Genomic DNA, 24,980 nt, shown 5'->3' on the forward strand with positions numbered 1-24,980 from the left:
ACTGTCAGAAGAACCTTGGTCATTTCTTCTGAATTCGTACTCTTTTGCAGTGCGTACTAGCTTATTTAATGAATAAGAATGGCGATTTTCCAGATACTCACGTAACGGTAGAGGCATCTGGGAAACTACACATTGAATTATTTCTTCGTCACGAGCTAAAGGTCTCCACGTGCGGTATAGCTGTACCGTGGTCCATATAAATTGCTCGACACCATTGGTTCCGGTGTATTGGCGACTAAATAGTTCTTTTGCAACAGCTACTTCGTCAGCTAAAGGAGCGTACAGATCCAAAAAAGATCGTTTAAATAACGGCCAACTGTTGCCGATTCGGTGGCGTCCTTCATTCTTCCACCATATCGCTGGGCTACCGCAAAGACAACTAGTGGCAGTATCCACCCATCTAGTGTTCGGTATTTGGTTCACCAGGAAATGCTGTTTGAGGTCCTGCAAGAAGTCGTTAGCAGTTAATGCTGACCTACTGTTAAATTGGATGGCTGACAGCGGCGGTGCAGTCTGAAGACAGACCATCGATGCATTAGACATAGGCACTTCCTGTCTCAGAGTAGAAGTTTCGGCCGTACAGCACTAGTAACATTCGGTGTTGTAGGCTCAACAGTCCCAGACGTGACACGAGGTCAGATGAGTCACGGCATTCGTCAAAGTTGACACTTGTTGCAACAGCACTGACAACTGCTGCTGTAATTGGTTATATTCGGCTCGGGTTACTGGTGCACTATCATCCATTTTTTTTTTCTTATGAGGTGTTACTCCTCTAAAGCTAAATTCAAAGTCTATGAAAGAAAGCAACCAATTCCAATATTAACCTTAGAGTCCCTTTTTGGGCACCAGTTGTAAAGTACTATTTTATTTTTCCGACTTTTCCAACGATTATCGACACGACTGTGTGTCGGAACCGTTAGTGTGCCAGGCCTGGACTTTTAACGCAAATCCGCGTAAAGTACCCGTTAGGGAACGGCTATTTCTGACACACAGTCGTGTTGATAATCGTTGGAAAAGTCGGAAAAATAAAATAGTACTTTAAAAACCGAGTGTCGTTATCTGCGGGGTCATAATTTCAGTGTTTAAGAATCTATTATAAAATCCATTCTAATTTAACATCGTATGTATTACCATAAAATTATTTCTTAATGGTAATACAGTATACTGTATCTATTATGGTAATAAAAATTTATTATCGTATATATAAAAGTGAAATCAACTTTATTTACATTATTATGTCTAAGTTTACATCAATGTAATTAAAAATGTCAAAAATTACCTTTTATAAGAAATTTCTATTTGTCTTAAGTTTCAATAATGGTGGCAATTCTGGTTTAGAGAATAATGTTGAATCAAAAGGCAACAAAAGGTTAAACTAATGTATGCCAATTAAAAAGACATAACAATATTCAGTTAAAAAAGTCAGTTATTTTAGATTGATAAACAATTTTTAGGTGAAAAACATCTACAATGTCATTTTCTAAATCATACACTTTATTCATTATTTTCAATGAAGTTTTCCGAGACCTGCAAAACGTTTTCAATAATTTTTACTTGCTTCCCTGGTTGACGGCACTACATTTTCTCTGTCTGATTTTCTATCTTCATCATCATCATCATTTTTCTTGTCTGAAGATTTAATTTGCTCAACAATATCTGCATTATATATACAGACGCACTGTATAAAATAACACGAGTAACTATGCAGACTAACCGATCGTCACATCATTTAAAGATGTGACAAACTTCACCCCACCGAAGTCAGGTTGTGAGAGTACCACCCACAGTTGTTCTAGGAAGTGGACTCTGACCCTAGAAACTGAACATGTAGTACATGTACTGTATTTTCTGTTAAATAAAATCCATAATCTAATTTTGTAAATCTGGGAGTGCTTTAAGTATGACATTAAAATAGGGTTTTATGTTGTTACAAGTGGGTTTTTTAGTACAGTGGGTGATCAGTTAACAAACATAATCCGTTACAAGACTTTATTCGTTATTCAATTATCGATTTACCATAGGTTTATATGGGAATTTGATTAATTTGTTCTGGAGATTCCAAAAAATAAAATATATACATTTTTACTGTTTATTTATATGTAATTGTAAAAATACATATACAGTAGAGCGTCGATTATCCAAATCAATTGGGGACTAGGGTTGTTCGGAAGATCGATGTTTCGGATAACCAATTATGTACGAAAAAATACATTAATTTATCCCATCTTGACATTTTTCTCCGTTGCGTGTCACTTCGCGTTGAATTTTTGTTGATGTTAAGCCTAACGAAGACTATTGTGTCATTAAAAATTATTTTTTTAAATAAATATATTGAAAAATATAAAAACAATAAAAAATTATACTTCAGAAGTTAATTTAGTATCAAAAACATAAAATATTTGAGTAGCCCAAGACATAGCCAAAGATTGCAGCACCACAGCACTGGCAAAAATTTAAATTTTCCGACTGGAATTCTTTCGATGATTGACTTTCAGATAATCGACACTCTACTGTATATGCAGTCTTGCATTTTTATTAGTCATGTTTTTTCCATTTATGGGGTTAATGAATCTGTCAAATGTCGATTGCTTTTCTCTTTTCTTCAGGATTTTTCAGAAGTAATTAATAGTATTGTAATTGTAAAGATCCCCAACCCCATTAACCTTATTCTGGTCTACATGTCACTTGGATGATTGTTGTTCTGACATCCTCCCACTTCAAAAGATCTTTCGTAGCAGATGTCAACATTGGTTCTCTTTCGACTTCCTCTTTTTCAACAGAAAACACATCTCGCAGAGTTTCTTGGTATTCTTCATTTGAGAGTTCTTGGAGTTCTGTCGTCAGATCAGTTTCAGGTTCCATTATGAGCTCTAAAATGCTCTTTATTTCTCAGATGTGATTTTCAATACTCCATTAGCAGCTTGAGACTTCTTGATATATCTTTCGTAACTAAGAATGTGCCTTCTGTAGACCTGTTCAAGCCTTACTGCCTAGCAACATCAGACATCTTGTGCCCACTTTCTACCTTGGCTGTTATCTCTTACTTGGTTTCTATGGCAAGCACAGTTCTTGACATTCCTCTTTTTAGGCTCCATAATATTATCAGTTTCTTTTTTAAATAAAAAGTTCAAAAAAGCACTTACAAAAATTCAGAGAACAGAAATCAACTAGCCCACAAAAAATTATTTAAATGCAAAACCTGGATGAAATTTGAAATTTGGTATTAAAATGTTAACAAATATCAGATGGGACAGTTAAACTTTCACCTTTCATAAATGAACCCCGACGCAAAACTTAACAAGTGCCCATCCGACAGTCTTGCGAATACTATAAAAAATTATTTTTCAGAAAGGTAAACAAAAAGCTGGAATTACAAGGGAGAGTTGCAAAATTTGGAGGAATATTAATACTATCTGATCGGTACTGGGTTGAGTGTTGATGTCTCCCGCGTTCCGAAAGGTTTCGAATTGCTACCTGAAGACAAGGGAAAATCAATAAGTATTCATTATTTTCTGTCGCATCTTTTTATGTTTGTTCAGTAAAGTGTTTGTTATCCGAACATGTGTTCGTTGTCTGATCATAAAAATCTTTCATGAAAGCATTCGCTATCAGAACTGTTCATTAACTGATCACCCACTGTATAGTAAAATCATGGGACAGATAAAAATTTGACATTGTATTAGGGTTGTTGTTACATCCGATGACGTTATAATCAGGCTAAACTGTATTTTATAAAAGGAATTATCCTAACCACCAGGGTATGTGGCTGGTTAAATTAAAACTAAGGCACCAACTAATATTTGGATGAACAAAAAATCAAACATACAGGCAAAATAAGTAGCGATACTATAACACACATTATACAAAACTCTAGAAACATTAGGCCTCACAGGGCTCAAACATTATATTACAGAAAGTCTTAAAATAACAATATATTAAGATGTATGTAAAGGTGTTTTCTATGAAAGTAGGGAATATTGACATATTCCCTACTTTCTTAGAAAACACCTTTACATGCATCTATATCTATACTAATATTATAAAGAGGTAATGTTTGTAAGTAAGTTTGGATGTAGCAGGTAATCTCCGAAACTACTCGTCTGATTTCAAAAAATACTTTCACCAATATTTAGAATGGAACTTCAGGGTGGACATAGGCTGTACGTTATTCCATTAAACATTCATATAAATTAAAAGATATCATCTAGGTTAAAGCTTTTATGTCCAACAGATGGCACTATGAGTATGACGACCTAAGTTTGCTTTTCTGTGAGGATGAACTAAAGTGGATCATCTTCTATCTATCTATATAAATAAAAATGTAATGTTCATTCGTTCCTACCGATTTCTTTGAAATTTTGACACAATACTGCATTCGAATACGCACGTGTTTTTATATAATATACGTGTCAAAATTACCCCCACTGGGGGGAGATGGACAGGATTAAGGCTTACTGTAAAGAACTCTGCTTTTATTTATACTATTTTAGATGTGTTTTTTTGCATTTTTGATTGCGTTTTAATAGGGTACTAAGAAGGGATTTTTAAAAATTATTTCCCCAGGGGAAGTGTTATACATTTATAATAGATACATTTTGAGCCACAACAACGCGTGATGGGGTCTGCTAGTCTTAATATATAATTGTATATATGTATATGTATATGTATATATATATTCAATTCTAGTTCAGACCTATATATTGTTAACAATTCAAACCTATATTCTTTGCATTTCAATCTCTAAATATACTATAATTAGGTATAGAAACAATCTGATAAATATACTAATCAAACATTACAACCTGATTCTTACCAATTACTACGAGGATAATTAAACAATTAAATAATTAGCCTTGTACTAATCCAATAAGAATCCAGCTGTAACATTTGCCCACTCTTATCTTTAGATTAAAATAATCAGAAACTATTGCTGAAGATTTTGCTAGTTGATTTAAACCAAATTTATTAATATATACAGTATTATTAAAATCTAGGAAATACAGTAGAGCCTCGAAAACTCGGCCTAATGTGGACCGAAGGGTGGCCGAGTTTGTGAAAATGTCGGGTTATCGGGAATGGGGTTAAAAAAGGATAAGTATGCGTGTTTCCTCAGAAAATACTGTACTGTACTTGTATGTATTGTTTGCTTGAGAATACAACAGAGAATAAACTGCCCAAATACCCTTAAACAAAGGAAAAGTACGTCCTTTATGAAGGCATAGAGCCTTTACTACGTGAAAATGAAAATTAATGAATACACTGTGTATAGTAATTTACCTGATAAGACAGACCTCAGAAAAATACTTTATGAAAGCTTCTATACTTTTATAAAGCTGTCTATAATGAAAATTAATTAACTAAGGATTTTTTTGCCCTGCCAGGGTGTGGCCGAGTTATCGAGAGCCGAGTTTTCGAGGTTCTACTGTATCAGAAATAAATTATAACAAAATTTTCATTTTATTTACTTTGTTACAAAATTTTACTTTGGAGTAAAAATTTTCTAAATACAGTAGAACCTCGATTATCTGGATTTTCGATTATCCGGATTGTTCAAAATAAACAAAAATTTTACGAATTTGCTGATTTGCACTTGGCGAATTACAACACTGTTTATGTATGTGATGGAATGAATAACTTTTTTTGTTTCAACAACGTCTCACCCGGCACAATGGTCGTAAACTCTTAAATATATTTTGCATTGTAATAAAAATATAACTTGACATACGTATTTATAAATAATTTATACTCAAATTACATCATTTCTGTAACCAAGGGTGGCGTAAGGCATGGGCAACGTGGGCCACCATCTATGCCTCGCGGTCTGAAGGGCCTCGTGCCTCAAAGGTTTATGCATTACTTAAACGCCGAGAACATGATGAAAAAATTTTACTCGTCATAAAACGATAAATAGTTTGTCATATTTTTATTCATAAAAATGCAGTTTCAACTGCTTTTTATTTTATAAAATCCGTATTCTTGAGCCGCCAGTGGGCCTTTTAAACAATAGCTAGTCTGTTAGCGCTGGTCAGTAGTAGTCCAAATTCAATAAAACATTTGTTTCTTGAAAATTTGATCACGATTTAAATACAGTATTTATTTTTAATATTACCGATATGTCATCGAAAAGAAAACGTGTTGTATTATCATTAAAAGACAAATTAAAGTATTTGTTTCGATTATCTGGATTTTTCCTTATCCGGACTACCTTCATCCCCAATTAGTCCGGATAATCAAGGTTCTACTGTATTTAACTTTCGATTACAATTAAAATCATATATAAATACAGTAGAGTGTTGATTATCCGAATGTCGATCAACCGAAACGTCAATTAACCGAAAGCTTTCCAGCAGCAAATTTAAATTTCTGCTAGTGCTGTGGCACTGCAAACTTTGGCTGTCTTGGGCTACTCCAATATTATTTTTGTTGGTGTGCGTGTTTTAGCTGGCAGCACTGGCGCGACCATGAGAGGATACTTAAGGACGTGCCAGGATTTGAATGAATTTCAACATGGGATAGGTTAATATATTTTTTCATACATAATCGGTTATCCAAAAATCCCAATCCCCAATTGATTCCAATAATTGATGCTCTACTATGTATATCAGGTGGGCAAGCAAAAGTTCAGTGGGAGCCAAAATGTAGGTTTTGCAAAATGCATGGGAGCCACAGTTCTGTACTTTTTTATTCTGTACGCAGTTGTGTACCACGATTTTATTATATAATATAAATACAATATAAAACAAATATTGAATTTTTTAATAAACATATTTTCACAAAATTGTGGAAATAAAATTGTAAAAATAATAATAAAAAGCAAAAATTAACACTTTCAGCAAGAGCCACATGTAACTCAAAAAGAGCTGCATTTGTCCATGTCTGGTATATATATTTAATATTAAATTTTTCTTAGTAATGTTTGGAATATTTTATATGGTCATTTCTAAATATGGTACAGTTCTCAGAGAAAAGACCATAGGAATAGTCCTGGCTAATCTGGCCATGGCTTGATCACTTTTTGCTGCCAACGTTAGGAATAGAATTCTAATTTAAAATCACCCCTAACATACAACACTGTCAGACCAAATCAATAGACTTCCATTGGGGCAAGGGTTATTCCTAAGGTATTGCTATCTCTCTCCTCCAACACATCTCTCCTGTATCCAGGAAGGTTTAGAAATTAGAAAAATTAAAATAACTAGGCAAGTATTAAAAGTGAAATCTTTATAAAGAAATTGGAGAGAAAACAACTGCTATTCATTTTTACTAGGTTGTAATTATGGCAACCACACATCATTTTTGGACTGGATCACTTTTCCCCTTTGTATGGCCCAGAGAGAAAGAAATTGCATTTGTTGCATAAATGCAAATGCAATTTATGCAATCAAAAGATTGTGGTAAATGTATAATCACCACTAATAACGTACCTATGATGATTATTTCATCATAGGTATGGCCATCTTCAGATCATCCATAATACATCTATCTCATCGATATGAAACAACACTGCATGAATGCTTTACTAATGAAGTTTGGAACAAATAATTATATTATTTGAAAACTCAACAGTTTGTAAAATGGATGAAACAAGAAAATTAATACAAAACATTAAGAAAATTCCCTTTGATGATTGATGCTGTACACTGAACCAAAAAAAAATCTAGATTAATATGAACTATCTAATTTTGAATATATGGCATGGTATTCTTGTTTCTTTGGTTGATAGCAAGTAATCAAAACTTTGTTATTCTTTATAATTTAACATTTATAATATTTCTATCTCTTGTTTTTTACTGTCTTTTATTACACTCATTGCCATAAAAATTAGTGCACCAAGAAGTTGTTGTTGTGTCTTGGCATGCAGATATCAAAATGATTAGTCATAGCATGATGGCTCATTGTATAATGCCAGCAGAAGGCATTAAACTGCATCTCTCTTGGCCTATGAAAAAAGTGCAGAATGTATCGTCTATAGTTTACCTGTTGTAGACGGATGCTGTATTACTAGAGATGCCTTTATGTTGTAATCAAAGACCATATGAACAACTAACTGAGTCAAGAGAGGAAAGGATCATCAGGATGAAAGAAGCCACATGGTCATCTTGTCAAAGAGCCTGCCACCTAGGCCATTCTGACAGCATTATGAGGTGATGTTGAAACCAGTGAACAAGAGAGCGAGTTTACACACACTGTCCAGGATCAGGACACCTTCAGCAGACCACCAACCAATAGGACTGCCTGGTCCTTCAGCAAACACACACACAGCTGACCATATCATTGTCTGCCATCCAGACACATATGATAGCTGTGTCTGGATGGTGGACAATGATATGGTCAGCCTGTCTGTACCATTTTGAAATGTCTGGGTGAGGAACACTTGGTATTGCAATGGCCATTACGTGTATTGCCATTGATGGCCACCTATTGCTCCTCCGTTTGGTGTGGTGTTGCTCCCGGCAGGATTAGACTGCAATGGAGTGGAACCAGGTCATCTAGTGACAAATCCAGATTCAGTTTGAGCACTGATGATAGCTGTGTTAGAGTCTGGAGGCCCTGTGGTGAATCTGCCTCAATCTTTCCTACACTTTGGAATGGCACATTACTCCACAGCTGGTGTGATGGCACCCTAGACCATCCAATGGACCATAACAGCCCAGCAATATGTTAGTGATAGTCTGCAGCCACGTGTTGTCTCTCATGGCAAGGCTCCCAAGAGCCATTTTCCAACAAGACAATGGTGTGAGAGCCGAACTTAGTGAAATAATTTGTTTGGACTTTTTTTGTGAATATATTTAAAAAGATAAACTAAAAAATGACATTTTAAAGGATAATTAAATTGTTTTCCCACGGACTTATTTCCTGGTTGGAGATGATACATTGAATGTGTCATGCAGAATCTATGAAAAGAAAAAGAAAAGCAACTATTGGACGGCGATGGAAAAAAGTCCTAATAAGGCCATGGAAAAAACCCAATGACGACCCCCTTATAAAAAGGATGGATCGATGAGTCAAAAGAGAGTTCTCCAGTGTTCAATGAACTGTGTGTAAGCATAGTAGCTGCTAATCATCCGCTGTCGCCCTAACTGTTCTAATCACCGCCATTCTGGAGGATTAATCATCAAAAGAAAAACGTCACCGGTTTTTCTTTTGATGATTAGAAAGAACTTTGTGCCATCTCAGGATTATCTGAAGTTCTATCTTAGAATTTCCTATGTGGATTACCTTCCAACTATTCTACGATTTATATCAAGGTATTTATCCTCGCACGGACTTACTGTAAACTCTCTCTCTCGTTATCTTGGGTGGTTTCATCCAATTAGTTTTAGCTAAGCATCTATCCAAATGATTTGTACAAAATTTGTATCGAACAATAAACAGGTATTTTTCTTTTTTATAAAAATCTGTAGAATGTAATTCCTCTGATTCTCTCCTTTCGCCTCCATCCTGGAACCAAAAACCTGCACACGCGACCGTTTGCATAACGAAATTTAATGGCTGATCTGGTTTCTGTGTCTGTCCACAAGACACAGTGGTGTCATCCTGACAAAGTGTTAAAGAGGTGCCGACCCTGCAGTCATAATGGTTGACCACATACAGCAAGGGTGTCACAGGACTGCATCCCTTACATTGCCACATTTTCCTGATCTGCCAAGGTCCCATGATTTGTCACTGATCGAACATGTCTGGGATCACCTATGATGCCAAGTCGGACAACCTAGAAGTTTGGCCAAACTATAGGACCACTTGTAGCAACTGTGGACTGAGATGCCGCATGATACCATAAGGCACTTGTATGCTTCCATGCCCACCCATATCACATCGTATATTCTTGCTAGAGTTGGCCCAACAGGGCACTAGAATCACCTTTCATTCATAATTTTTCCTGCAATAAATGATCATTTTGTTTTCATTCTGTAATCACTAATATCACTGTTACTCTCACATGTACAATTTCTCGATTCTGACAACTCCTTGCTGTGATAATTTTTATGGCAATGAATGTATATGTAAAATGTAGTATTTCATTTAGTATACTGTTCATATATAGTAGAAACTATCTGTCAGGGATCAGGACTGAAGCTATGACAAGATAAGACAAATGATTTTTTTTCTGTAGTGGTAGGAAGAATTTTTTTTCAACAATCAATCAACATTTATTTGTTATGGCTTTCGCCTTTACAAAGGGGTTACAAGATCTTGTAACATTGACAAATACAAACATTGAAACCAAACTTTGAAACCATGTACATTTTTTTTTTTTTTTTCATTTTGGTAAGAAACCATGTACAGTCGACCCCCCTATAACACTGTTGATTTTTCCGTTTTATATGAATTCCATGCTGTACGAGTCACTTAGATTTTACAAATACATGTGCCGGGCTGTGAACAGCTCACGTATTTGTAAAATATAAGTGACTCGTACAGCATGAAATTCATATAAAACGGAAAAATCGACAGTGTTATAGGGGGGGTCGACTGTATAACAATATACATGGTTTCAAAGATATTAAAGCTTAATTAATAATGTTATAGTAACATGTTAAATACATAACAGAAAAATTTATAAACTTTAAATAGCATGTCAGAGCTTAAACTATCATCGTATAAACAAAACATATCAAAATCAGTTGTCAATAAATTATCCCTTAAATGTTCAGTAATTTCACAAGATACAAATAAGTGGTTTCTAATACTTTCACAGAGTCAGTTACATAATGGGCAGTTAGAATGGGCGGAAATATTCATTCTATGCCTATTTAATACAATAGTATAGTCATTAAGTCGCAATTGAATTATCAAAGATTTAACATTATAATTTAAATTTGATGATAAATAATGTTGAGGTGTCCATGGAGCTATTAAGGAAGTCTCATAAAACCTACTCTTTTGCTCAATATATTGAATATCTTGAGCCCAATATTTATCTTTTAATGACTGAAATATTTCAGCCATAAAAAGGTTTTTATTTGAGACCTGAACATAATAGTCATAAAATAGCCCAATTCAGACAATAAGTTTTCAACTGAGGAAGACCAAGTTATAAACGAAGAATTTCCACCTATTAATTTCAATTTGTTATAAATCAACTTTCTAGGGTCATAATCTGGTAACTCCAAAATTTTATTGTTGAATTATCTAATGGTAGCTGTATTACGTGTTAAATAGGTAAATGTCTCTTCAATCCGAACAAATTTTCGGTAGACTTTCTCACAGCTCTACAGGTTATAAAACTCCTTTATTGTTTTTCTACAGATGCATTTCGGGCAAGTTTAATTTTCCAGCCCCTCTTCAGTGCTACAAAACAAAATTTTCATATTGAATTGACACAAAACAACTTGAGTAGATGCTTACAAGACATAAAAAAATTTTTGTCTTGTAAGCATTTTCTACTCAAGTTGTTTTGTGTCAATTCAATATGAATTTTGTTTTGTAGCACTGAAGAGGGGCTGGAAAATTAAACTTGCCCGAAATGCATCTGTAGAAAAACAATAAAGGAGTTTTATAACCTGTAGAGCTGTGAGAAAGTCTACCGAAAATTTGTTCGGATTAAAGAGACATACACCTATTTAATCCAAAATTTTACTCCAATATCTAAAAATAATCATTGTTAAACGTATAACTATTGGTGGACGACCTAGTTCAAATCTTAAAACAGGTCCAGGGACCGAACGATTAATATGAAATATTGATCTAATAAATCTCAATTGCGTCTTCTCCAATTTGTCAACAAAAGATGGTCCCCAAATAGGGAACATATACCCCAAACTTGAATGTATCAAGGAATCAAACAATTGATAATACAACTTAATGGAAGACTGCTTCATTCTGACCATAAGCTTTATTAAATTAGAAAGCTGAAGTTTATATTTCAAAAACAATTTATCTAAGTGAAAAGAAAAAAAACCCTGTGGAGTAAAATAAATACCCAGATATTTGTAGGACGAGACAATCTCCAACTCAGAGTTAAATAAATAAAGTTTATCAGCTTTCCCCAGTCTACCCCCTCTCCGAAAAACCATTACTTTAGGATTTAGACTCATTAATAAATAGCTTATCAGACTTACAGTAATCTTGTAGGAGGTCAAGTTTTTTCTGAAGATCAATAGGTGAATATGAAAATATTCACCTATTGATCTTCAGAATCAATAGGTGAATATTACAATATCATCAGCAAACAAAAGATAGTTCAATTCTACCTCTGGTGATATGGATATACCCATTGTATTATGATTACAAAAAATTCCGAGAGATCATTAACAAATAAATTAAACAAAATAGGACTAAGTAGTTCACCTTGTGGAAGCCCTTTATTAGCAGTTACTGCCTCCGAAAGACAATGATTAACTTCAATTTGATAAGTGGTGTTCGAAAACAATTGTCTTATAAGATTAATAAAAGATGATGATACACTTATCCGAGAAAGCTTCGACCATAAAATATCATGATCTATTGAATCAAACACCTTTGACAAATCAATAAATCCAACGTATAATTTTCTCTGCTTCTTAGTCAAAATTAATTGCAAAATTCCAAAAATATAAACAGATTATAACCAACACCTCTATTCACTACAAAAGCTCCTTGACCAATAGAAATAGTATGAGACCGCTCAAGCCAAAGACGCAAGCGATTAGCCAATAACATAGAAAAAATTTTCCTAATCACACTAGCGATATCGGACGGTATTCATAGGATCAAACCGATTACCCTTCTTATATATCATTTTTAGACAAATATTTTTCCAAGTAATGGGAAAAGAATAATTAGTTTTAAAATTATTAAATGTATATAACAAATCATTTAAAATATTAGTTGGGAGGAATTTAATCATCTCAGTGTTAACAGCATCTAATCCAGGGGCTTTATTATTTTTTAAAGATCGTACCACAAATTGTAATTTAACAAATGAAAAATTTTTATCAAGTAATGGATCTGTATTAACATTAGTACAAATAGACAGTACAACTAAATATGGTCCATAAAAAACTTTCTCAAATAATCTGACCAATCACAAATAGAGATGTTATTATACACAACTTTGCCATTTCTAAATTTATTAACAATTTTCCAAAATTCAGCAGAGTTTTTAATATGTGATAATTGGAAGTTAATCTTATTCCAAAATAATTTCTTTTTGGCTTTACAGAGAGATTTAAAAGTTTTTTCCAAATTAGAATAAATATTAAATTGTTGTTCAGTTCTTGATCGCCGAAATAATCGTAAAGCACGATTCTTCTCTCTCTTCAGTAGTAGACAATCAATGTCAAACCAAGACTTTACAAATTTTCTTGAACAATCATATTTAACATACATGTTACTTTGAATTACAGACTCAAGAATCACATCAACAAAAGACGAATAAAATGAAAAATAATCCAAAAAAAATCCACCCTTAATATATGCATATCGCTTAGTGACACTATACAAATACTTATCCAAACATGAAGATCTCCACACATAACGACGTTTCTCAATAGGCAATTCTTTACTGAGAAGAAGAGAATCAAACCTGAGCTCAATAGAAATGGGGAGATGGTCAGAATCAAATTTATTCAAAACTCTAAAATCCACCAAGTTATCAACTAATGCAGGATTTATGGCTATCAAGTCAATAACTGATGCACCCAAAGAGGAAATAAATGTAAAATTAGCAGGAGAATCAGTAACAAAACGACCATTCAATAGAATCATTCCATAAGATTTGACCAAGTTCAAAAATCTCTTTCCTCTATAGTTATAAATCTTATCTTTAGACTTTCTAATATTATGAAAATTTCTATTAGAACCTATATATAGTGTATCTACTTCGGAAGCAATTCTAGTGTTAGAATCACCAAGGATCAGGATGTCATCATCATCTTTAAAATCCAAAATCAATCTATCAAGATACTCAATCAATGAATCATATTTATGAATAGACATATAGACCAGAACAATTAAGAGCCCAGGATGATCCTTAAACAGAAGTTTATCAAATATAAGTTTAGCCATAATAATGTTATCAGAGAGATGACAAATTTCTAACTTACCAAGTTTCCAAGAAACCATTAAAAACAAGCCTCCAGATGGTCTTCCAGGTCCCTCAAGTTTATGAGCTAACAATTTAGTAAAATAAAATTGAGAATCCAATGATGAAAGAAAGGTTTTCACCGAAAATGTCATCCATGATTCAGTTATACCAACAATATCATATGATAATACAAAATCAACAAAACTCTTATCAGAAAAGTTATCAAACAATGAACCTTGACTATTCCATGAAGAAACCTCTGAATAAGGAATAACAATTGAAGTTTTTAATTCTCGTCCATTCGACAATCCAATGACTTCCCTGGTGATAAAAAAGGATCGATTTTCATCAGCTTATTATTTATTAAATCAAACGTAAAGTTTTCTCCATTTATTGTTAAACAATCAGCTCTCGTATATGCATCTTTTCCGGTCTTCTTAGCCGGAAAAGATGCGTATACGAGATCTGATTGTTAAAAATAGGATAATCTTGATAAAATCTTGATAAATCTTGATAAAAAAGGAAAAAGATTTTTTCTCCTAATTCTCGATCTCCAATATAAATCATCAAAAAACTTTACCCTAGAGCATCCTTCCCTCCTCTGAATATTATGAACATTCTGGTAAATGAGTTTTTTATCGGAGACAATATCAAGTTTAGCCACCATCAATTTGTTTTTGAGATTATTTTAAGATCTTTCACCAAAATTGAGTCGCCACTAGGTCTTTTAATAGATGTTAAAATATCGGAAGCCAAGGACAAAACTTCAGATGAGTTTCCCTCTAATCCAGCAATAACAATATTATTTCTCTGACGTTCATTTATTGATGAATCCAAAAGATATAAGAAATAGAAGGTCGAAGCAGTAGATGAGGTATTTAAATTTGAAATGTCTTCCACCTTCTTCTCTACATTGAGGAGACGTTGTTCAAAATCTTTATGCAAATTTGCCAACCATTCAAATTTAGTAGATAAATCTTCAAGTTTAGTCAAAATGGTATCAATTTTTTTTCTAAAAAGGAAAATAAAGTTTGGGGTACATTTGAAGAAGAAACCAGAGGAGGAAAAAAAGATTCCAATCGCTGAGATTTCAAAGTCTGTTCACTAGGAGATCTTTGACGTTTTCCAATAACTGATATAGATGACTTTGAAAGATGGGAGGAAGTGGAGTGCGAGACATCGGTCCAGGGTTAGATTCAATACCTCCAATTACCAATAAAGCACATAATAATAAATATATATCAAAATCTTTAATGAAACCAAGATGAAGAACCAGACACTTTGTAGAAGTAAACATATCCAAAGCACTATAATTCAATAAAAATAGCTCGCTCAAAAACTCACCAACATTGACGAACGTTGGAAGCGCCCCTGGAAGAATTTATTAATTTACAATCCACAATTAATACACAATCCTATATATACAGTACTGTACAGTCAACTAACTGCTTATTTACTGTACAATGCAATATTTATATACAATATAGTACCTTAACTAGCACACTAGCAAGAAATCAAAAAAATACAGTAATTCTACTTATTTCCCAAAACTGAATTTAGCACTTCACATTTAAAAGTGTGACAGATAATCAAATTTACTGTAATACAAAATGGTTATATTTTATTACAGTATTTCTCAATTTTTCATGAAATTCAAACAAAAATCAACAAAAAACTATTAGAATTTATCAATTTTGACTTATTCCATTTCGCTATTTTTATAAACTATATTAAATTATTTACAAGGAGAGCCTACGGCTTTGGGGTAACGGATTTTGACAATCTTTGGTGTAGAAGTAGTACACCATGTGAGTGTACTACGTGTAAAATACTAAAGTGCAATACTCAAATATAATCAAGAAAATCGAACTTAAAGTTTTTTAGCACTTTATATATAAATTATACGTACTTCTATTTGAGCGTCCTGTGGCAGAGTGGTAACGAGTCCGATTCATAAGCTTGAGTTCTCGGGTTCGATTCTCGCGTATAATTTTTTTTTTAATTCATAAATACTTATAATGTATTTATTTATTTACTCATTCATTTCTTATTATTTATTTATTTTAATTTAATTTCTACTATTCCAAGTCTAATATTTTTATACTTTTGTTGACAATAACGGCGCATTCTTGACACCTATGTGTCAACTTTCCCATCTAATTGTTATCACTAACGGTGACCGATCTAATTCTCACTAGGAGCGTTTTTCTATCAGAGTTCTTTTTCACTCACTCTTTAACAGTTCGTTTCTAAATTTCGACACGAATAGACGTATTTGTGTAGTAAAACTTATTTTGAAAAATTATTTTATAATCAAAAAATGTCGTCAAGAGAAGCAAGTTCTTCACGTTGTGACGAAAAAACTGTTGATGATAACTCTTTATACAGTGATGTAAAATACTAACTTGTAAAGTGCAAAACTCAAATATAACCAAGAAAAACGAATATAATTTATTGAAGCAATATTATATAATTACATATCATTGTCAGATGTACATGATCGTGAATGATACTTATGATAAAAACATTCAAAACAAAAATTCTGTCTACACCAAGAACAACAAATAAATGCTGCTTTTTTAAAAGGTATCATCAACAGTTTTTTCGTCACAACGTGAAGAACTTGCTTCTCTTGACGACATTTTTCGATTATAAAATAATTTTTCAAAATAAGTTTTACTACACAAATACGTCTATTCGTGTCGAAATTTAGAAACGAACTGTTAAAGAGTGAGTGAAAAAGAACTCCGATAGAAAAAACGCTCCTAGTGAGAATTAGATCGGTCACCGTTAGTGATAACAATTAGATGGGAAAGTTGACACATAGGTGTCAAGAATGCGCCGTTATTGTCAACAAAAGTATAAAAATATTAGACTTGGAATAGTAGAAATTAAATTAAAATAAATAAATAATAAGAAATAAATGAATGAGTAAATAAATAAATACATTATAAGTATTTATGAATTAAAAAAAAAATTATACGCGAGAATCGAACCCGAGAACTCAAGCTTATGAATCGGACTCGTTACCACTCTGCCACAGGACGCTCAAATAGAAGTACGTATAATTTATATATAAAGTGCTAAAAAACTTTAAGTTCGATTTTCTTGATTATATTTGAGTATTGCACTTTAGTATTTTACAGGTAGTACACTCACATGGTGTACTACCTCTAAACCAAAGATCATCAAAATCCGTTACCCCAAAGCCGTAGGCTCTCCTTGTTAGTGTAGAAAGAAAATTTAGTACAAAGTGGTTCTGCATAGTACTTTATAATTATAATTACTTTGTTAGCTATTTAATTAAACAAAAAAATATGAATATTTTACTATTCAGTTTATCAAGTTAACTGAGTCATAGAATGTGCATAAACTTATTTATCACTAGCAGATGTTGCTCGGGCAAAAAGTAACGATAGCAAAGATTAAGATTATTAGATTATAGCCAATCTTATTACCCGTTTTCACCAGGTGCAAGAATTAGATCCCCCTCTTTCGAGACTAATTAGAAAATTTTTAGATATCTGCTTACCACACTGGAATAATAATTAAGATTCACAGCAACCACTAACTGGTGCATAGTACCACTAAGTGATGAATAACAAACGTTTTCATAACTCTTTCTGGGTTCTTCTTCAGGTTTAATAAATTTGAAAAATAAGCTGGATCTTCCAGAATAATTCATAATTAATGTTCGATTTTATGTTTGAATTCATATTTATGATGAAAAGTTTGAATAAAGAGAACTTATGTGCATGCACTCCCTGTGTCAACTTCATATATAATGAAACACTAAATTGAAATATAAATGAAACACTATTGTTGAGAATTTTTAGAAGGGTCTAAAAATACATTAGATTTCCCACATAAATGTAGGAAAGGCATCTAAAATAGTACAGTAGAAGCTGAGTTCTTCAGGTTAATCCTCTCCCCCCACAGTGGGAATTTCGAAAAATCCCTTCTTAATGTGCATTCTCATGGCATACCCTATTAAAACACAATGAAAAACACAAAAAACTGCATCTAAAATAGTATAACAGAATCCAAGTTCTTCACAGTAAGCTTTAATCCTGTCCCTCTTCCCTACGGGAGGATTTAAAAAAAAATCCCTTCTTAGTGTACGTTGTCATGATGTTCCCTAACTGTGTACCAAATTTCAACTTTCAACTCCTAACCGTTTGGGCTCTGTGCTTATTATTATTATTATCATTATCAACCCATCTCAATTACATTATAAGTAAATAATTATCTAGAACTGTTACACAAAAATTTACATTCTACGGAAAAATAAATACAAGCTAAAACTCTCCAATCTCTAATAATTTCAATGATTGCAATATTGAACTTATTATATTTATATTATTAATATCTTGCACTAAAATTAAAAAATGACTATTGCAATCCATTGTTAACACTTTTTGAAGTTAAAATATAAAATAGCTTTATCAATATTAATAAATTAGTAATTATAAATTATGGAAATTAACAAACTTGGCTTGGCATTCACATATTTATATAAGTAATTCTGATGAGACAATTTAAAATGTACAAATATGATATAATATGACACAAAGAAAATATTCATATTTATTTCCAGTAGCTTTTTTCAAAACAATTAAAACATTTGATTATATTTAACAGTCATCTTTAGGTTCTTTCTTTGTTTCAAAGGTGAGTTTTCTAAAGTTTCTTCAAATGTCAGAGCATTTATATAAATGATATAAAAGCAAACATTATGATTATTTGAGGTTTATAATAAAAAAAACATTCATGAATTGAAATGCATTTATAATTTTGAGTTAATGCATTCTCAGAAGTATACCAATCAACATTAAGAATGGAATCTGTTTCATATTAATTCTTTTGCTTTGAGAAAAGCTATTTCAAAGTTAAAAAAATATATTAAAAAATCTGCCAGGACAAATTCACATGTAGAAAAAATATATTTCCTTTCAGACTATACATATAATCGAGTCCATCTTCATTTGTCCCTTCACATGCAAATGAAGATGGACTCAATTATATGTATAGTCCAAAAGGAAATATTTTTTTTCTATATGTCTATTCCAAAGTTGTTAGGACATGCTTCTAGATCTTTGTCAATGCACACAAGAGAACATATTGTTGGCATTAGACTTTAGAAATTCAATAGAACATGAGCAATCTTTGCCTCACAACAGAAAAATGAAGTGTAGTCGAATTGATTAATGATTGTAATCCTAGTAAAAATCCAAACCATGCAAGTTTGCTGAAATTTGTAAAATATGTAACCATGAGCAAAGTTTGAGGACTGCATTAACTCAAAAAAGAAAAATTCTCAATGCATGGAAGCTCATATAGGAAATGGAAGAGTCTTCAAAATACCATTCATGATATTTTCATTTTATAGCTTATTTTAATTTTTGTTTATCTTACTTAAAATTTATATTATTTATATAATTGTTTCAATATATAAAAGACTTTTTAAAAGAATGAATGAACCTAAAGATGGAATTTTAAATACATCCAAAACTAGTCATTTTTATGGAAAATCCTATTGAAAAAAAAGAGCATTATTTATATTTTCAATTTATTTACTTACTTAATAAGTTCCAGAACATATCCAACATGATGCTCATTAAAGGCGATGATAACAAATAATTTTTGAATATGCATCTTTATAATTGCTTTGCCAATAAGTGTTGCACCAAAAAATGTCCAGAAAGGAACTAGAAAATGACCACAAGTTATTCCTGCCAGGTCAAAAAGTGGATTAGGAATCTGTGAGAAATGAATAAAATTAATTAAAATGTATCAAAAATTAACAGAATTGATTATAAGAAATAAATGAAAGATTTCAAGAATTTTGAATCCCAAATTTTTAGGATTTAAAATTTTATACAGTATATGTTATAAACACACTTGTTTTTGTACTTTTTTTGCAATTTATTAGAAGAGCTCAGGTTTTATATCCACAAAAAACCAAAAAAGTAAAAGTAAAAATTTCAAAAGAAAGAAATTCAAAAATAAATCTTTATCCGTAACACAGATAACAAAGAACTGAAATAGAATGAACAATCTATAAATCTCTATAATTTAAAATTTTTCAAGTAATATTTCCTTTTTGTTCCAGGAATTTTTGACAACCATTCTGAAATTGTTCTAATAAGTCCAGTTTGTTCAGATATCATTAAAAATTTAGAAGTTCAGGGACTATTATAAATTTATATGATTTTCTTAAGACCAGATCACTGTCACAATTATTCTCAAGTAAAAGTTCTTGAGCATTTAAGCTATATTAAATAATAGTGATATCAACCCATTCTTAATTTCACAGTGTAATGCAATGGTCCATAAAAATTTAAAAAATATCTGCTTATTTTAAATTTTTTTAGTGTAAAAATTTCCTTACATTTCAATATATATGTATATTTTTTGAAATGTAAGGAATACACACACACACGAGTATGGTGTATATGGGTTGCTCTGGAAAATTTTAAATGTTGCCACCATTTTGCCAGTTTTAAATTTTTTCATCTCTTCAAATTATTTATTGCACCAGTTTTACTTACTAATTAATGCAGGTGCTGGTAGACTTATCAGTTTGGCATCTAGAAAGCAAAAGTAACATGTTAAACTGTCATTTACAAGGAGATGGCAAACTTTCATGTCTCCAATTTGAATGATACTTGATGATCATGTAGACTTAAACACAAACAGATCCTTGTCTAAATAAAGGACCCAATTTTCAAATATTTCCAAAAAGCAGGCTTCTAAAAATTTAGTGTTTAGCTTATAAGTGTTTGGAACTTTCATAAACAAGAGTGGCTATGGCCAAGTGAATAAGATGCTAAGCATTAGAGTTAGTCAAGTAGGTTCGACCCATCAAAATTTTAGTTTATTTTTTTGTGTAACATTATTATTTTATCATTTTACTGCATTATTATTACTTATTAGCATTATTATTACTGTTATTGTTTCTCATGTTTAAAGCTTATGAAACAAGAGATTAAAAATTGTGACAAGGTTTAATCATGAGGAATAATAATGCTAATGGGGGTGCTCCGATCATCATAGCTGTTGGCATGAACTTTTTCCTACTTCCATACTTAATCTACTTTTTCAAGTAATGAAGAATTTTTAATTATTTTTGACTAAAAGGAATAATATCAAGCTTCTTACTTTATTGTTATTGATTGCTGGAATAGAACCAAATCCCGGTCCCTTACAGAAAACTCCAACAAAGAGAGGAAGACCACCACTTACTTGTCAAAAATTGCTGACTGATAGTATTAAACCATTGGAACCAGATTCAAACCTTATCACTGATTATACTGAACCTAGAAGAGCCGAATCATTATTTCAAACAGATGAGCTAATTAATTTAACTTCCTCACAAGAACAATTACTTGTGGAACAAATAGACATTTCAACAGCAGAATTATGGAAGAAGATAGTCAAACTAATAACTAATAGTAATGATAAGCTGGTGAGTCAATTTTCACTTATAAGACAAGAAATTAATATAATTCAAAATGAAATTAAAGAATTTAAAGATCAAATTCAACAAATAAGGATAAGAAATGATAAAATAGAAAATGAATTTACCAAACTAAGACTAGAAAATGAACTAACTCAATATAAACTGGATACTATGACTAACACTATGAATAATAATAAAATTATAATTTATGATTATACAAATCAGCTTAAAAATATTACTAAAAATGAATTAGCAACATTTTTTTCTAATACTTTAAAAATAATTTGCAGCGAATCAGAAGATATAGTAAATATATATTCAATACCTAATTCAAATATTCAAATTAAGTGCATAGTATTAAAATCAAACCAACTAAGAAATAGAATCCTTGCAGCCTTTAATAAATTGAAATATAACAAGACACTGGGAAATTGGCAAGAAATTAATATGTCAGCTGATTTAAATAAAGATTCTCGCAAAAGAAGAAAAAAACTTTTACAATATTATACAGATTTTAAGAAACAAGGATTACAACTAAAACTGCGTGATGACTATCTGATAATTAATCGTCAAAAAATTACATATAGTTATATCCAAGATCAATTAGTATACGCTGATGATTTTTTGAAGTATTCTCTACAGAAAAACCCAATAACATAATTAATTCAGAGTTAGAATGTGAAAAGGATCAACATATTAAAATTTCAAATAATCTTAACTTATATATCACAAACTGGAACTGTTAAGTCTTAATCCACAAAATAAAAACTCAAGATTTCTTTTAACTACTATATAATACTGATATCTTGGGTATAACTGAAACCTGGCTAGTCACACTAGTTAATGAAATTATAAAAAATAGAATGGAATATACAATTATATCTTCTGACGCACAGAAACCAATAGGACCTGGGAGACCGCATGGAGGACTTTGTCTAATAGTAAAAAAAAACATTGGTTCTGCAAAATTTATACAAAAAGCAACTAATTATATTCTAATCTTATTACAAATTGATAATACTGAAATGAAACATTTATACAAAAAGTTAATTATTATAGTGTTAGTTTACGTTCAGCTTGACCAAATAGACTTACTAAATGAAATATTCAAAAATCTCGAAAAATGGAAAAATATCTCTCCACATGTATTATTATTTGGTGATTTTAACTCCAGAATTGCACAGATATTAGATTCAGAATATAAAGGACCAAATAATCTAATCTACTTTAACCGAAAATCAAAAGATAATAATCATAACAGATTGGGTCTTCAATTAATAAAAAATACTCAACAACTACAATTAATAATTTTAAATGGAAGAATAAAAAATGACTATCCATCTGAATTTACTTGTGTTGCGAATATTGGAAGTTCAGTAATAAACCTTAAGATATGTTCTGAATTGCTGTCTGACTCGTGTAAAAAATTCAAGTTTTAAATTGTGACATATCTGATCATTTAAATCAAATGTATAAAATTAATGATTTTTTTTAATCAAATCAAATGATCAATCAAATAATCAAATTTTTAATCAAATGATAATAAATTAATAAAACTAAAAAAATTGTTTTTTACTAATTATGTTACTTAAAGTAAAATATTTAAAAGATAAATAACGACAAAATTTACTATTAAACGGTTATTGTAATATTATTGATGATTTTGAAGATGATGTATATTAAACGATTGATAGATAACAAATGTATATTAATATATCATTGGAAAAATACCCTCTGTAATAAGGCTTAGCCTTAATACAAATAAAAATATTTGATTGATTGATAATACTGCTAACTATGTGGTAAAATAATAAAGTTACACATAAAATTAACTAAATTAGTAAGGGTCCCACACACGTTGAGGAAATCCTTTGAGGAATAACTGTGCAGGCCTGGCCTTAAGGAATTCCTGTTAGTGTGTGGGGGAAAACTGTACAGGTACAAGCCACTGGAGTAGAAACAAAAAACCATTTGACTTTCCTGCACAGTTTTGGACTACACAGGCCAACCATAATGTGTATGCTGTCGTGACGTTCAGTTGTGAGGCCTCTAAGTAGTGAGAACAATGTCTCGTGAATGTTTGGAAGAATTATTTTTTATAATCTTATTAACTTTTATTATTTATAACCTGAAAACTTAATTTTTCAGATTATAAATTATTTTCAGATCAAAAATTTCTCAAGTAAATCAAAATTATAAATAATTTTAATATTTAGAAAACTTCTCAATTCATTTCTTCTGTTTTCATAAAACATCTTGATACTCTATACCAGGGCTTCCCAAACTGTGCGTCGCGATGCCCTGGGGAGTCGCGGCGCTTTCATAGGGGAGTCGCGAGACGATACCCACCGGTCGCCTGCACACGACGTAATGAGTGAGTGCGCTGCGCATGCGTCTCATCACCCCGCTTCTCCAATTTCCCGCTCTTTCGTTTAGTCTTTTGTTTTCGTCGATTACAAGCATTGAAGAATCAGTGTTTTGATTTCAAGTGTGTTCTATTTAAATTGCGCATTGTAAAATGGATAACTTTATTCAAATAAATAGAAAACGTGTTGAAGACTCAGGAAAGAGTACAAAGGAAACTGTAGAAAAACGAAAAAAATACAGAAAATATGATGACCAATATTTAGATTTTGGATTTACTTACGTTAGCAAAGGAAATGTGGAACTACCCCAATGTGTTGTTTGTCATAAGGTGCTGGCAGCTGAAAGTATGCTTCCTAATAAATTGAAACGTCATTTAGAAACAGTTCACAGTAATTTACAAGGAAAACCGCGAGATTTTTTTGCAAGAAAATTGCGAGAACTGAAACATCAGTCGACATCCTTGTTTTCCAGAGCATCTATTTCCTCCAAAGCACTGCTCGCCTCTTATAAGGTCGCTCACCGTATTGCCAAATGCAAGAAACCACACACGATTGCTGAAGATCTTATTTTACCTGCAGCGATTGATATGGTATCAGTAATGATTGGAGAATCGGCGGCTAAAGAAATAAAAAATATTCCTCTTTCTAACAATACGATTAGTCGTCGCATTCATGACATAGCTGAAGACATTAATGAGCAAATTGTGGAAAAACTTTCTGGTTTATATGCCATTCAACTGGATGAAGCGACAGACAGTAATAACGACGCTCAATTAATATGTTACGTGCGGTACATGGAAGGAGCAAATGTATGTGAGGATTTGTTATTTTGCAAAGAAATGACTGATACCGGGAAGGCTAGTGATTTGTTTGCGATCATAGATTCATACATGAAAGAAAATAACATTCAATGGGAGAACTGTGTTGGTGTGTGTACAGATGGAGCTCGCGCGATGTCAGGGCAATATGGAGGACTTCAAGCTCTCATTAAAACCAAGGCACCAAATGCAAAATGGACACATTGCGTCATACATAGGGAGGCCCTGGCTACAAAAAATATTTCACCTGAATTAAATCTTGTGATTGATATAATTATTAAAGTGGTAAACTTTATAAAAACAAGACCCGTGAAGGCAAGATTTTT

The 24,980-nt window shown here is 31.9% G+C and overlaps 1 protein-coding gene across 2 annotated transcripts in view; it reads right to left on the reverse strand.

Moving 5' to 3' along the window:
• LOC111626687 (vacuole membrane protein 1-like) overlaps window positions 1-24,980 on the reverse strand; it is an 81,116-nt gene that overhangs the window by 9,101 nt on the left and 47,035 nt on the right. For both annotated transcript variants that reach the window (XM_023370168.1, XM_023370170.1), the window contains one exon: window positions 19,590-19,768. In XM_023370168.1, coding sequence (XP_023225936.1) covers window positions 19,590-19,768 — 179 coding nt within the window. The remainder of the gene's footprint in view (window positions 1-19,589; window positions 19,769-24,980) is intronic.

Source organism: Centruroides sculpturatus, unplaced genomic scaffold (genome assembly GCF_000671375.1).
Source record: "Centruroides sculpturatus isolate CEXI.00-Female unplaced genomic scaffold, Cexi_2.0 scaffold381, whole genome shotgun sequence".
NCBI lineage: Eukaryota > Metazoa > Arthropoda > Arachnida > Scorpiones > Buthidae > Centruroides > Centruroides sculpturatus.